Source organism: Mesitornis unicolor, unplaced genomic scaffold (genome assembly GCF_000695765.1).
Source record: "Mesitornis unicolor isolate BGI_N332 unplaced genomic scaffold, ASM69576v1 scaffold5167, whole genome shotgun sequence".
Classification (NCBI taxonomy): domain Eukaryota; kingdom Metazoa; phylum Chordata; class Aves; order Mesitornithiformes; family Mesitornithidae; genus Mesitornis; species Mesitornis unicolor.
The window spans coordinates 31771-45803 of record NW_010195611.1 but is presented as its reverse complement, the minus strand read 5'-3'; the positions used below and the strand labels follow the sequence as shown (position 1 = coordinate 45803).

At 39.8% G+C, this 14033-nt stretch overlaps 1 protein-coding gene across 1 annotated transcript in view; it reads left to right on the top strand.

Annotated features, from left to right (window-relative positions):
- The window catches only part of IGF2BP3 (insulin-like growth factor 2 mRNA binding protein 3), a 108427-nt gene that overhangs the window by 74702 nt on the left and 19692 nt on the right, over positions 1 to 14033 (top strand). The window contains exons 5-9 of the mRNA XM_010188173.1: positions 427 to 711; positions 2855 to 2989; positions 3554 to 3676; positions 6113 to 6248; positions 7984 to 8115. Coding sequence (XP_010186475.1) covers positions 497 to 711; positions 2855 to 2989; positions 3554 to 3676; positions 6113 to 6248; positions 7984 to 8115 — 741 coding nt within the window. The 5' untranslated portion in view covers positions 427 to 496. The remainder of the gene's footprint in view (positions 1 to 426; positions 712 to 2854; positions 2990 to 3553; positions 3677 to 6112; positions 6249 to 7983; positions 8116 to 14033) is intronic.

The window sequence follows — 14033 nt, the reverse complement described above, 5'->3', positions numbered from 1 at the left end:
TTCCTGCTGGGAATGAACCAGGAGCTGTCTTTCTTTTCTTTTTTACTTTTAAAAAAAATAATTTCTGTTATAGCTGTGTCAGTCATTGCAAAAACTCCAGCCAAATAGCTGTGCTGGCAAAAACCCTAATGAAGGTGCTGTGATAGTAGCTAAAATGTTTTCCCTCTGGTGCAGCTTTAATTCTATTTGGGAAAGTGATTTAAATTAAATCAGGCAAAAGAATGCTTTTGAGTGTATAAGCTCTGTCTCCTGCGAGGTTTTGCTGATGGGGTTGTACCAGCAAAACCTTTAAAGTGTGCAGCAGCCCAGAGCAAGCAAGAACTAACTTGTAGTCCTTAATATGGTGAAATGTCATTTCATAAGGCCCTGCATGTGATTTTGGGTTTTTTTTTTTCCTCCTCTCTCCTCCCCTTTGCGAATAAACAGAGCAATAGAAAAACTGAATGGGTTTCAGCTTGAAAACTATTCCTTGAAAGTTGCATACATCCCTGATGAAATGGCAGCCCAGCAACCTCCGCAGCAACATCCCCAGGGAAGACGTGGATTTGGACAGAGGGGTCCTCCAAGGCAAGGGTCACCTAGTGCAACCACAAGGCAGAAACCGCAGTCGGATGTTCCTCTGCGGATGCTGGTTCCCACGCAGTTCGTAGGAGCCATTATTGGGAAAGAAGGAGCGACAATCAGGAACATCACAAAGCAGACACAGTCCAAGTAAGTTATTTTACAAAACTGCAATTATAAGCTGCAGTATTTTGTCCTCATCTCTTATGTAAAGGGAAACGTGGAAAACTTCATGACTAACTTGTCTGGTCAGAGGCCAAATGAAGATAACAGTGAATAGGAAATCTTTTGCAAGACTTATTGAAGGACTGGATTCTGTCCTTGACACCTGTTCAAATACTAGCTGGCTTGTTTCTCCCTTTTAAAAAAAAATAAGTTAGGCAGTGCTACTAGGATGGTACTTGATTCTGGACAGTTTACTTAAAGATGTACTAATAAGGTTCTGGTGCAAAAAATGAAACTGAAAGAGCTGTAATGGGATATACAGTCAGTGTGGTGACATGTCCAAGTCTTTAAATGTTTATTCTAGCTTTAGTTTAACTTAGAGGATTCTTAGGATTTATAAATGTTTTCAATTCAAGGGTGGGGGACACACACACCACCTTCCTATCTCCACTTACTACCCCTTACACCTCACCCTCATGTATTTCTGGTGAATATATTTGTGCTACCAAGTTGCAGACCACACCAAAACGCAGATTAAGGAAATGCACGGGAGGCAAAAAGCAAGCTGCTAAGTGACCTAAGAAGCTTAGAGCACTGGGGTCTAGAGGCACCGGAGGAGATTGTTTTCAGTGCGTGATAAATCCCTACCCACGAGCTCAGTGCAAATGCAGAGGGAGGTGGAGGACATATTCAAAGTATTCTTCCAGGATACCCCTAAGAGCAGAGAGTGAAAAATGCTGTCTTTAGCAGTGCACTGGCAGGAGCCCCCAGCTCTGCTGTTATAGCAGGCAGCACCTGTAAATGTGGGGTATGAAGGTGCGTGGCTTCAGTTTTGAGAGTTGCTAATGAGGATAAGGGAATCCTCTTTAATTAGTCCCCTCCACCCCCAACAAAGAGGCTCACCCTCCCCTCCGCCCAAACCTGGGATTATCATGATGCTTCTTCCAACCTCTCCTTAGCTTGTCGTAACCCAGGAGAGTTTGCTGTGTTTAACAGCACAGGTTTAAGAGATTTGTGGTGTCCTGAGAAGACTCGGTTGTAGCTGGCCTATAGGTAACCAATTTTTCAGGTGATATCTAAAACATCTAATTAGACTACAAAAATCCTGGAAGGATGACATAAGGAAAGATTTATCTCTTAATAGAAGGCTGGATAGAGCAGAAATAATCACAGATTGCTAACTTTACAGATACATGACTTCAAGAATGATGTTTTTATTGGTTTGGGGATTAAAAAAGTAATCTACTTCCAGTTGCACCAAGGATTGCCATGGGCTTCTTAGAAAATGCTGCCTTGAGAAACAAAATGAATTTTCAATATCAGAAAGAACAAGAATAATAAAGGGGCTTCTTGAAAAGAGGCATGGTGGTTTAAGTTTGGGAACAGCTATGGTCTGGGGGAAAGAGGAGGAAGTAAAAAGCAGAGGTGGAAAGAGTATGTGACCTGCAGTTATTGGCAGAGGACAAATAATATCCAAGGCATTGCCTTGATGCAGATCATAATTAATTTTTGTTAAATTCCATGGGCTACATAAACTATGGTGTAGACTAAGGCTAGTGGTTTTAGGGTGATAGAGAGCAGAGCTAGAGGAAAGGTAATGTCAGACAAACTTTAGGCTTAAAAAGCATAGGAAAGTAATCTTGAGGATGAGTGCAAGTACTATGATGCTACTTGCTAGCGGAGAAGTGCTGAGAAATACTGCTGCTGAGGACAAGAGGGTACAAAGCCTGGCTGTGCTGTAGCTGCAGAATGATTATAAGTGGAGTGATGGGGCTGGTGACAGAGTATTGGGAAAGCTGATGAAATGTTGTCTTCAGTGGTGTGGATCTGTCTGGATCAGATCGACAGAGTCTGTCTAAGAACTCCCCTGGGTATCCTGTCAAGAAAGGGAAGGAGATCCCACTGTCCATAAAGATGGGGTTTAGCTGGTAAAATCAGGATAGGAGAGGCTCTTTATAACATACGAAAAATATTTAGGAGATGTTGAAGTAGCTGTATACTTTGGAACATTAAACCACTTAAATGTAGTCAATGTTAGCTCAAAATAAATTAGTTTTATGAGAGTTGGAAATATGCAAGGTTTACTGTACAGTACATGGTTACAATTAGCATTTTTGTTTCTTTCAAGAATTGATATTCATCGTAAAGAGAATGCAGGTGCTGCTGAGAAACCAATTACCATCCACTCAACTCCCGAAGGCTGCTCAACGGCTTGTAAAATTATTATGGAGATCATGCAAAAGGAAGCTCAAGATACTAAATTGTGAGTAAAAGGCATTTCATTGTGGAAGCAATAAAAATTCCGAATTCTTGTTGACTGCATTCAAAGATAGAATTCTGCTAACAAGTGAGTCTTTGTTGCTGTTATCCATATTTAAGTAGGTAAAGGAACTAAGACTTCTTTTCCTTTCAGGGCAGTCTACTTGCTTAATTAGCTCCAGTACATATCTACATTTTCAGCCTCTGTCTGGCTGTGATTTTAAGGTGAACTGGAGCAAATACTGAAGTTTCTTGAGCAACTAATAGCTTTTAATCAGAGTGATCATAAGTTGTGAGCTCGTAATAAAAGCTTTAAGGTATATTTCTTCCTTCCCAACAGCTCTTGCTACTTCAGTCTGAGTTTTATTTAACAGGTATGTTACAACAAAGTTATAGATGATAGTGCTGAAATGTGCTTTGCACTTGGACTTGTTCTGCGTCTAGTATAAACATGTGTAAGTGAATTGGAGGTGTAGATGTTTCTGTGGAAAGAAAATTTATCCATAACATGCATAAAAACTCACACTCTGGTCTCCAAAAATCTCACTGGGTGTAACTTCAATTACAGTACAGAAGAAATTCCCTTGAAGATATTGGCACACAATAACTTTGTTGGCCGACTTATTGGCAAAGAAGGAAGAAACCTGAAGAAAATTGAACAGGACACAGATACTAAAATCACGATATCTCCGTAAGTTTTCAGTGGCCTAATCTTTTGGTGAGATGTCTCAAACAGTAGCAATGCCACTGCAGTACATGCAGGTACAGAGTTCTCACAAAAATATTGTGTGTGTTTTGGAGGCTGAGATAACAGCCTTTTGGAGGCCTTTCCATAATGTGGATTAAACTGTTACTTAAGCTCAGTTAAATTTAATGTAAACAGTGAATCTTCTTTGTAAACTCAGCCAAGAGCAAACCTAAAAATAACATAGGCTCTGTGGAGCCTGTGTTAGACTATATTTTAAGTGTCGGTTGGTTTTAACCAACATTATACCATATATAATGATGAGTGTTTGAAACTATAAGCCTGGATCAGTTCTGAGCTATGTGTGAACATGAGTGAAACTAGTGATGTTTTAGTTTCTGGTATAGATTAAGTTTTTGGACAAGAGAGAAGGAAATAAAGCAAACAAATACTGAAAGGAGTGTTTTTAGTGGCAGTTCTGTCCCTCTTGGCCACTAGCAGCCAAACTGGGATACACTGACTAGTCTGCTTCAAAGTAACAGCTTTTGGTCTGTGAGTTTGTGAAGGTAACTGAAACCTGTTCAAATTTAGCTGAGATTAAAAGGGAGTTTTCACCTTCATTGGAAATCTGTGAATCACTGATTAGATCAGCATCTCTGTAGGAGCTTGGCTGTTAATAGTAGTTTTACCCTGGAGTAATATCTTCAGAGAACCTCCTGTTCTGAGTAATGAATACTCTGGCATGAAAGAATTTGAGAGCATCCTGGACTTACGCTTTAGCCAGAAAGGGTGAGAATGTGGTTTATAGGCTGTAGGAAAGGGAGAAAGTTTGAAAGACACATGAAGATGTATGAAGAGGTGTGAATACATGCAGGAGACTCCTCATAAAATAAAGTGTACTGCAGAAAATAGCTCAAAGGCAGGGAAGCTGAGAGTGAATGAGGTTCCTCAAAAAGAGGAAATTCAAAATTGGGGTGGAAGAACCAGAGACTTTCCTGGAAGTAGGTAAATGTTTATGGAGTTAGTCTGAGGAAGAGAAGGAAATCAACTGGAGAAATAGCACCCAAGTAAGTGTGCTTCAAGAATAGGTTTTATAAGGCCAGTATGCTCTCTTAAATGTGTTGGCATAAACATTTTGTTTGCAGACAGTACGCAGACTGTTAATGCTATTTCTTAAAGGCAGAAAAATATGTACAGAGTAAATAGGATAATGGTCTTCATTCTGTGAAACCAACTTGTCTTTAATGATGATGACACAAATAACACATTGTCTGTAAACACTCGCAGAGTATTTTTTAATACAGCAAGTTAATGGTTTATTTGCATTAAAATCTTGGCCTCAAGATTCTACTTGTCATGCAATTCCTGAAATAGCCCTGTGAAGTCGCCTGGCTTAATCAGTGCACAAAAGAGAGCATATATGCCTGTTGATTCTGATTTGTCTAATTAGTCTCTCTCATGATTTCTTCATGTAGGCTTTTTGGTAAGCCTGTCTATAAAGTTAAAGGCAGCTGGCTTGGGATAGTGTTTCCTCTCTTCTCTGGGGTGTTTTCCACCACTTTCCTTCCTGAGGCAGTAACTCAGTGCTTGCACACTGGAAACTTAGGATTGCTTTGTGGATGCACTTTGTGCTTGCTGCTGCTTAACGGAAATGCGCAGTTTGCCACGCCGCCTGCTGTGCAAGAAAGCAAGCCCTGCATGCTGCTTCCTTTCTCTTTCCCATTGTGGGATTCCTCACCCCTTCTGCATCCTCCTCTGACCTCTTTTTTTTTTTTATTATTTGTCTTCACCCCTTCAACTCACCTTTTTTCAGTACATGGATATGCCTTGGCTTCACAACTGGTTTCTTCCATTTGACCATAGTAGGTCACCATTTGGTCCCTAACAAAGCACTGGTTTAATGCTGTAACCCTTTCATTTTCTTGAGGAGTTACTAGTGTTTTGCAGCAAATGTTGACTTGCTCACTGCTTTTGGTTTTCCCGTTACGAGGCTCTCCTGCAGTTTCACCGAGGGTTGGGCTTTTTTCCCCTCCTTCCTTAAGGAATCTACTGTTGTTCTCAAGGAAAGAAAGTTTATGGTCTGTTTCTGGGATGTCCAGAATGTCTGAAGCCCCTCTCTCAGTTGGTGGGGCTGGTGTGGAGCATGAAGTCAAATACTGCAGCACTGTTCTGCAGCTCATGTTGCTGCTGAGCGTGGTGGTTTTCACCTTGCATTGCACCAAAGCACATATCAACCAACTGATGCCAGATCTCACTGCAGTGGTTTTTGTTGCATTTGCTGTGAGGACAGAGTTTCTCCAGGTTCTCTGAGCCTTGTTATGAATTGATACTGTGCACTTTGGAGGGCGAACTTGACATTCTTGCATGTTATTGCGCTCAAATGATAAACCTGAATTACCCTCTGTCATTTGCTATTTAATTATGCTTCTGTTTCATTTGCAGATTGCAGGATTTGACACTCTATAATCCGGAAAGGACCATTACAGTTAAAGGCAGTATTGAAACTTGTGCCAAGGCTGAGGAAGAAATTATGAAGAAAATCAGGGAGTCCTATGAAAATGACATTGCTGCTATGAATGTGAGTTGTCTTGTGGAATTGCTTAATACAGGGCCCACATCAAAGTTTTAAATAAGCACCTTGAATGCCTCCATGGGCAGAAAGTCCACAGCCTCCCTGGGCAGCCTGTACCCTGTCTCACTGCTCTTGTGGTGAAAATTTATTTCCTGATAACACATAAAAGTTTCCCTGTTGCAGCCTCTCTCTGTTGCCTCTTGTATTAATGCTTGGGCAAGGTTTTTATTATTTGTTTATGTATGCTAGTCTAATGAAGGCTTTTTCTGGTTTGTTTTGAGTAGGCGAACTGAGAAATTGATTTAGATTGGGGAAATGAAGGAGCATATCACTTTTTTCCTTGTTGCAAAAACCTGAAGGAACGTGTGTTTATGTACTGTTGTGGTTTATATGCTCTAGTTTGTATATGTTTCTTAAAAGTGATTCCCAGTCTCTTCATGCTAAAAGCATAACATATGGAAGAAGGATCTCTCCTGCTTTCAATTATTAAATTTAATAAGGCTTTATTAAGGTTTTTCTTGATATAGATGATAAAGGCATTTAGTTATTCAGAGATGATTGGTGATTATATAAGAAAAACAACACACCTCATTAGCTTGCCAGGGTATTACTAATGCATATTGAGAAATGATTGAGATTCTTGATAAGCTATGAAGAGCTTTTTGTGTGTGTATCCAAATCTTACCATCTAGAATTGGACTAGTAATATTTTCTTAGGTTGCAGTAGTCTGATTTTCTAGAAATGGCTGTTGTTCATGGTTTTCCTACCATCTGTAGTGAATACTCTCCCAGCTTTACCCCTCCCTCCCATATTATAAGCAAATTGTATGATACAAACTGCACACAAGGACACAAAGTATTTTATAGTGGTACATTTTTGCTTCATGTAGCAAACAGAAACATGGGATGAGCTTGAGGCTGCTCTGCTGTTTGGCAAAGGTGTGGTAAGCAGGAAACTACTTTTGCTACTGGATGGACTTCAAGTTTAGTTTGTAGTGATTATTAGGGTAGTTTTTCAGTTAAGTTTTGGGGATTTTTTTTTTTTGTGCCTCATGATTGGCTTATCCTGATGGCCTGAGATGATGTCTGTTTCTAGCTGAGGTATTTCTAAAGCACAGTCATATTACTAGGCAAAAATCGGGAAAAGTGAAAAAGGGTACTGAAAAATTTTGTGTCACAGGCAAAAATTGTTTCCTACCACGTGGTGATGCCATTTTTCTCAAGTGTGGTCAAGTAAAGGACTTGCAACTTTATAGTTAATGCTTTTCCAGCAAACACTGGGGCTATCCTCATCTTTCGTGAGGCATGGGAGGGAAGATGGGATTATAGTGGGGCGTATACCCCTACTGTATGAAAAGCCAGGGCTTGTGCATGGCTTTTCTGTTTCTACAGGGCTGTCTTTACAGCATTAAGCCAAAATTATTATTACTCCAGTTTTGTTCACTCTGAAAGTAAATTGTACTATTGCCTGAATTTCCTGCTATAAATTTGCCATGTGTTTCACTGATTAAATTGTAGCAAGTGATTCCCAGCTCCCTTTCCTGCTACATGTTTTTAATGTTACTGGTCTGTGCGTACGAAATAAGTTTGAAGCAGAGTCCTTGGGGTAATGGAGATGAAGTTTTTTTTAATAACATACTGACATCTTCTCAAAAGGTTAATAGCCTATGCCAACTAGGATTTTTATTAAAGTTAATAACCAGGATTGTAAATCTTAAATAATTTTCTTCTGCTGTTGCAGCTTCAAGCACATCTAATTCCTGGATTAAATCTGAATGCCTTGGGTCTGTTCCCACCTTCTTCTTCAGGAATACCACCTCCCGCAGTGAGTGTTGCCTCTGCTGCTGCTGCTGCTTCATATCCACCATTTGGGGTAAGGGAAGATTCTGATTTTTGGATGGTTAATGGATGGTGATACTAATCTGCACAATGCTGCTCTACAAGACTAATCAGTTTGCTGTATTTTTGCCAAATTACCTCAAAGATCTGGGAATGGTGTTTTAGTAGCTATGTTCTGCCAGTTTTCTAAATGTTGCCTTGTCTTCCTGCTTTCACACTGAAAATATTTCACGTGGCTGCAGTTGGGAGCAGGCATTCATTGGTCATGTAGTGAAATGCTCAGTGAAACCAGAAAACAGTGTTTCTTAGAAAAGTGTTAGATCCTATTTTCTAGAAAACTTTTAGTAATTACAGAAAGAAATGTCATCCAAAATGGAATTTAAAATTGCTGGAATCTGCAATTAATCATGCTAGTTTGCAGCTGTATTCCTGTTGATACGGAAGGAAAAAAATTTCTCTTTCCATAAAGCAGGGATCTATTTGTAGCTAAAATGTTTGTTTTAATGTAGTAGTTTTATAAACGCACAAGTCATGTTGAAATGCAGTATTGCTAAATATATAGGAATTAAATTACACGGATTAATCTCCAGAAAGCTGTGATTTACTTGCCACATTGCTCTCTAAGAAACATGTGCAAAAGTTCAATAGAATCTTACTCAAATCCAGTGCTGATTAGTAATCCTAAATGAGGTCTTTTGCTATGGAGCACAAGATAATTTGTTGTATCAGAAAGCTCCGGAGTCTGTCTGGAAAGCAATGGTGCTCTTCTAGTCAATAAAAGACAACGTCATTACACAGAGAAGGTCATTTCTCATCTCTTACTTGTTTGTGATGGTGGTTGTTAGCAACTCAGTGGAAGGTGAGTGTTCAAAATGAACTCTAACAAATGGATGACAGAGCTCTACAAACTCAGATGTGGCTGAGTGTGCCCTCTTCTTTGTACAACAGTAACATTTAGTAATTTGAGTCCAAGACCCTTCATGAGCTAGAAAAGGGACAGTGCAGCACAGCACACTGAACTTTACCAAAAAACACAAGTGGGACTATATATTGCACTGAAGGGAAGTTGTTGCCTAAATATATTTCCCAGAGGAAAAAGCCAAGAAAATGTTACTGCAAGGAACAGGAAGAATTCCACATGTGTAGCATTGTTTGTGGCAATGAACAGCTTGGGTGTTATGAATGCATCATAAACTACATTGAGTATAATAGTGGCTTTATCAGGAAAAAGTGTTCCAATGAAAATTACAAAGGAAATATGTTTATACTCAGTTATTTTACTGCTAATAGCAGTGCCTCAGTGACAAACAAACTCTCTCTCTGCCTCAGTCTCTCTGCACTTTGGTTAGAGTGGCAGCCTAAACTAAAAAATACAGGTTTCTGCTTCATTGTATTGTATAAAATACCTTCTGTGGTAATGGATTTCCTCAACTTATTTCCTCTTTTTTAAGAGAAACTAGAGGTGATTTGTTGACAGTATAGAATTTTATTTGCTTTGACAATGAAAAGTGTACCCTTTTCCTTCTTTTTACTCCAGACTTGCAAATTACTTTGCTATTCTTGAGATTCATATTGTAAGCCTACCGTTCTGTTCCTTACTTGGTTTATTTTAATTTCTTTCAAACTTTTTCCTTTTGTCATTGTTCTTTCTTGCTTTTGCTTTAAACATGCACCTAAACAGTGCTGAATTTAGTGATATCAATGTTATTTCTGTCTGTCCTTCTGTTGCTAGTGCACCTTTATTACTCCCTAGATGCAATTTTTTCTGGCCTGCTAGGATCTGTGGCAGTTTCCAGGTTGCTGGAAATAAGGATAGTGGCAACATCTGGAAAAAGGCATCAAGAAACAAATGTTACTGTACAATGTCTGAACTCTCGCTCCTGTCCATGCTGTTTGCTCAGTCCTCTGGATAAGCTCTGGTTCCAGATAGTCTTAGATGTATGACAAGGTAATCTGCAAACAGAAGGGATAAACTCATGGATTCAGAGGATAAACTCTGATGGTTTTTGTGGAGTTTGGGGGTGGCAGCAAAACAGCCCCTGAACCTGATACCAAGGGCTTCTGAAACAAACAGATTTTTTTACTTTGTTGGACAAAGACTTCTAATTCTTGTTTGTATATGAAGTTATTTTCTGTAATTGCTGAGTGTTCCTCCTCTCCTCTTTTTTTCTTCCTCTAGTAGAACAATTTTTAAAGCACTGATTAAATAGGGTATTGAAGCATGTAGAAGGAGTGAAAGAAAAGAGCTGGTTCTATTTTTGAAGAAGAAATGGAAACTACTTAAAAGGCTAAAGGTAACCACAGAGGGGGATCTAGGACAGCTCATAGGGATTTAAAAAATAAAATAAAAATCTGTGAGTAAAAGAGACTTCAGTGAAAAAAAGGTCTTAGAAGAAACATTAATGAAGAAATCGCAGGGAGACTTTATGTCCTTTTACCTATGAGCTATTTATTACCAAGTTTTAACAAGAGCGTTTGGGCAAGCCAAAGTCCCTTTAACTTCCTTTGAGTGGATGTCTTTATACGCTTGGGAGCACTGGTTATCTGGCATTGAGGATATCCCTTTTGGGCAGCTGAAAATCCTTTCTGAAAACACTGCTGGCATCTGGGTGTACGAAGTGTATCCTGTTGCTGTCTTGCTTATTTTTGTCAGTGCAAATTTTGCCTTCTGCCCAGGGCTGGACATGGGTGGCTCTTCCCTGTCTCATGTTTGTTTGACTGAGCAAAGGTGTGTTCCTCAGCAATTTCAGCTATTTATATATAATTCCATCATCAGGAGCCTTTTGGCATGTAAAGTCATTGAAGTCCTTTTCTGAATGTGTGCTTGCAAACCATAGACTGAGCCTTGGGGGCCCACCATGATGTGTCTGAGTGTTACAAAGCTTTTGTTTTAATATCTTGGTATGTATGAACCCTTTCTTTACCTTGTCGTAGGAGTGGACTCACAAGTGCCTCTCCTTGGGTCAGAAGATGTAGGTAGGTGGCTGAGCTTTGGGCACTTGCAGAAGAGTTCCCATATGGAGTTGATCCTTCATAGGTACTATTTTCTAGTGACAAGGTGTTGCTGTGGCCTTGTGTAGGACTTGTTCTCAAAGCAACTGAGGTGTCATCTCAATTGTTGAAACAAGTGTCTGTCACATTTCTGATGCTGTTTTTTATATGGGTGGAAAGAGAGAAATCTGCATTGTAAACAGATCTAGGACTTTGTTACATTGCCAGAGCTTAAAATGACAGGTCTGAACACCCATATGTACAGCCAGAGCCAAGTATTCCTAAAACTGAGTATTCAGGAGTTTTGGGACTGAGTAATTTGATAGGTTTAGCTGTGCTAATGTGAGCTGTGTGATGCTTCGTCCTCTCTCTCTTCATGCAAGGCAAATATGCCTCTTTAAGGTATGTTTGACAGAAGCATAAACATGGCTCTCCGGCTGCTTCAGAAGTAGTCCAGTGTCACAGATGGCGATGTTATTGGAGACTGGTTTGCGTTTGGCTGCTTGGACTGGGACATGTTCAGGAGAGCAACTTCCATGTGACTGCGATACCTCATGCTCTGTGGTCCATATACCAATGTGAACCATGGTGGAGAACATCAAAGGCTTATGGGGTAGAGCCTCATCTCATTTAATCTAATGCGATGCAGCTTCTGTCTCACTAAGCAGCTGGTTGTTGCTTTACCCCTTGTCCTGGCAGGGGAGTCCATACAGGAAGGCACAGCCTGTCCTTGGTACCTGTATATTTAGAAATATAAACACGTGTGTGCATGTGTCTGCTCCATGTGGTTAACAGTGTCTGAGGACCACATCTAGTGCAGGATAGAATTCTTTTTTAATATTTGCCTATCACTAGCAACAATTCTTAATATAGCAACTTTGTAATTTATTTGCAAAGTCCCAGCTCTGTTTGCCTGTTTAAAGCACTCATTTTGTGTAGTCATTTAAAAAGTATGCAATGGAATTGCATATTGTGTTTCAATTCCTGAGTTTTCCTGTTTCTTTTTCTAAAAAAATCCAAGATCTATATACTTTTCTGTCCTCCTAAAAGACAAGTAAATTGGAACATGTGGGAATCATTGACATGTTCTAATGTTTGAGGAAAAAGTAGGACTTAAGGGCTTAAAACTGTCTCAATTAAGAATATTAGGAGTTAAAAATTCTTGTTACTGTTAAACAGGCATGATTTTACTCTTATGATCCTGGTGATATCACTAAATTTGTTTTATGAATATGTGCCTTTGTGTGACCATACAGAGAGGCTACTGGGCCTTGGTGCTTTTTTTTGTAGCTGATGTCTTGTGCCGCTGCTTTTGGGTCTGGAAAACCACCACTTTTTGTATACTCTTGAACCTTTCTCCTTAATTCTGCACTTAAATGCTTGTGCGTGTTGCAGTTCTGACTCAATTGCCAATAGTTTCCTTAGTCTGCCCACTGTCGCTCAGAATGAATGTCATGAGCCGAGCACTTGCATGAAGAATTGGGATTTGTATGAGGAGGAGAGTAAGTTTCTGCAAAAGTGAATATGCACTGTGCTTACATTTTTTTAGAAGATGTTACCACAAAAAAAAAAAGTTTTAAAGTATCCTAGCCAAACTGCTTCAGGTGTGGAGTTGTACGGATCAGGTTAGATGATTGCTGAACCTTGGGGAGGTTATGCACATGCTTGTCTCAAGAACAGAAGTTTATTCTCCTGCAACACTGAAGATTTTAAAGCTCCAAACAAACAAGAATTCTTTGTCTTAAAGTTCAACTGTGTACAGTCATGCAACTAAATACATTTGGCCCAGCTGCTGCGGTTAAGCAGATTGCACCCTTCCTTTCGTAACTGAAACTTTGCATGTTTAATTGTATGTCACAGTGCATTGCTCTTGAAGTCATTGCGTCTGAAAGTTGGCACCCCAAGGGGATGGGAGAAGGAGGGTGAACCTGTAGAGGGTTCGTCCGGCCCTTGAATGTCCTGAAACAGCAGTAGAATGAATTCTCCTGTTAATGGGTCCCTGCCTGTTGCATGGCAGATGTACTCAAACATGTAGGAAGGTGAGAAATAAGTGGCTTTCCTTCACAAGAAGGGTTCACACCAGCTGCTCTCCTGCATCTGTAAAGTCCTGTAAGAGACCATTGAACTTCTGCTGTGTGAGAGGTAACTGTGGTGAAGAGATGCTCCTCCACTTGCTGTAGGACTGTCTGCTTTCTCTACTGGTCTTTTTGCACACTCATTGTAGCTTCTTGAAGCTCTACTCTCAAAATGCACTTTCTAACCTTTTCTTTAGCCTCACGGTTAATTTTCAGGTTATGTGATATGCATAAAGGCTTCTAGGAAGGAAAAAAAATAAAGGAGAAAAAAAAGTACTTTTCTAGAGTAAACAAAACCACAGACTCAAACCACCTTTTTCTGATGACAAAAAAGTCTTGTACAGCTGGGTTGATAGGCTGCTTTCCTTTATTCTTTTTGCCATCTCTTGAAGCTTTCTGTTGCAGGTGAGGAACATGCCAATGGAAAACTTTCTCCTTAGAAGATGTTGTGGTCGAGAGATGTTCCTTCTTTTTTGTCCAGTAATTTTCTTAAATAATAATAGCTAAGAAGAGATCTTCTAAATCACGTAGATGTGAGAGAAGAAATAACTGTATTGTGCTTTTGGCAGGAAAGAAAAGTAATTTAAAATGAAAAATTGCTTCATTGAGGGCCTTCATTTGATGCCCTGAGCATAGATGAAAGACAAGGAAGAGGAAAAACTGTCCTGTTTCCAGGTACTTTGACTCTTACTTGGTGGAGTTGGGCTCCTTTGGATGTCTGGGTTTGATAGGATTAGCTCTTGCAACCGTTACGTCTAAACTACCCAGGGGTAGTAATGTATGTGCATCTATGATGTGTTTAGTCGTAAGTGGCTTTGCCCTAATTTGGCTAGCTCATGAAGTGGTAGCTGATTCTGTGAGGACCTGTCTTGCAGCCAGCCAAAAG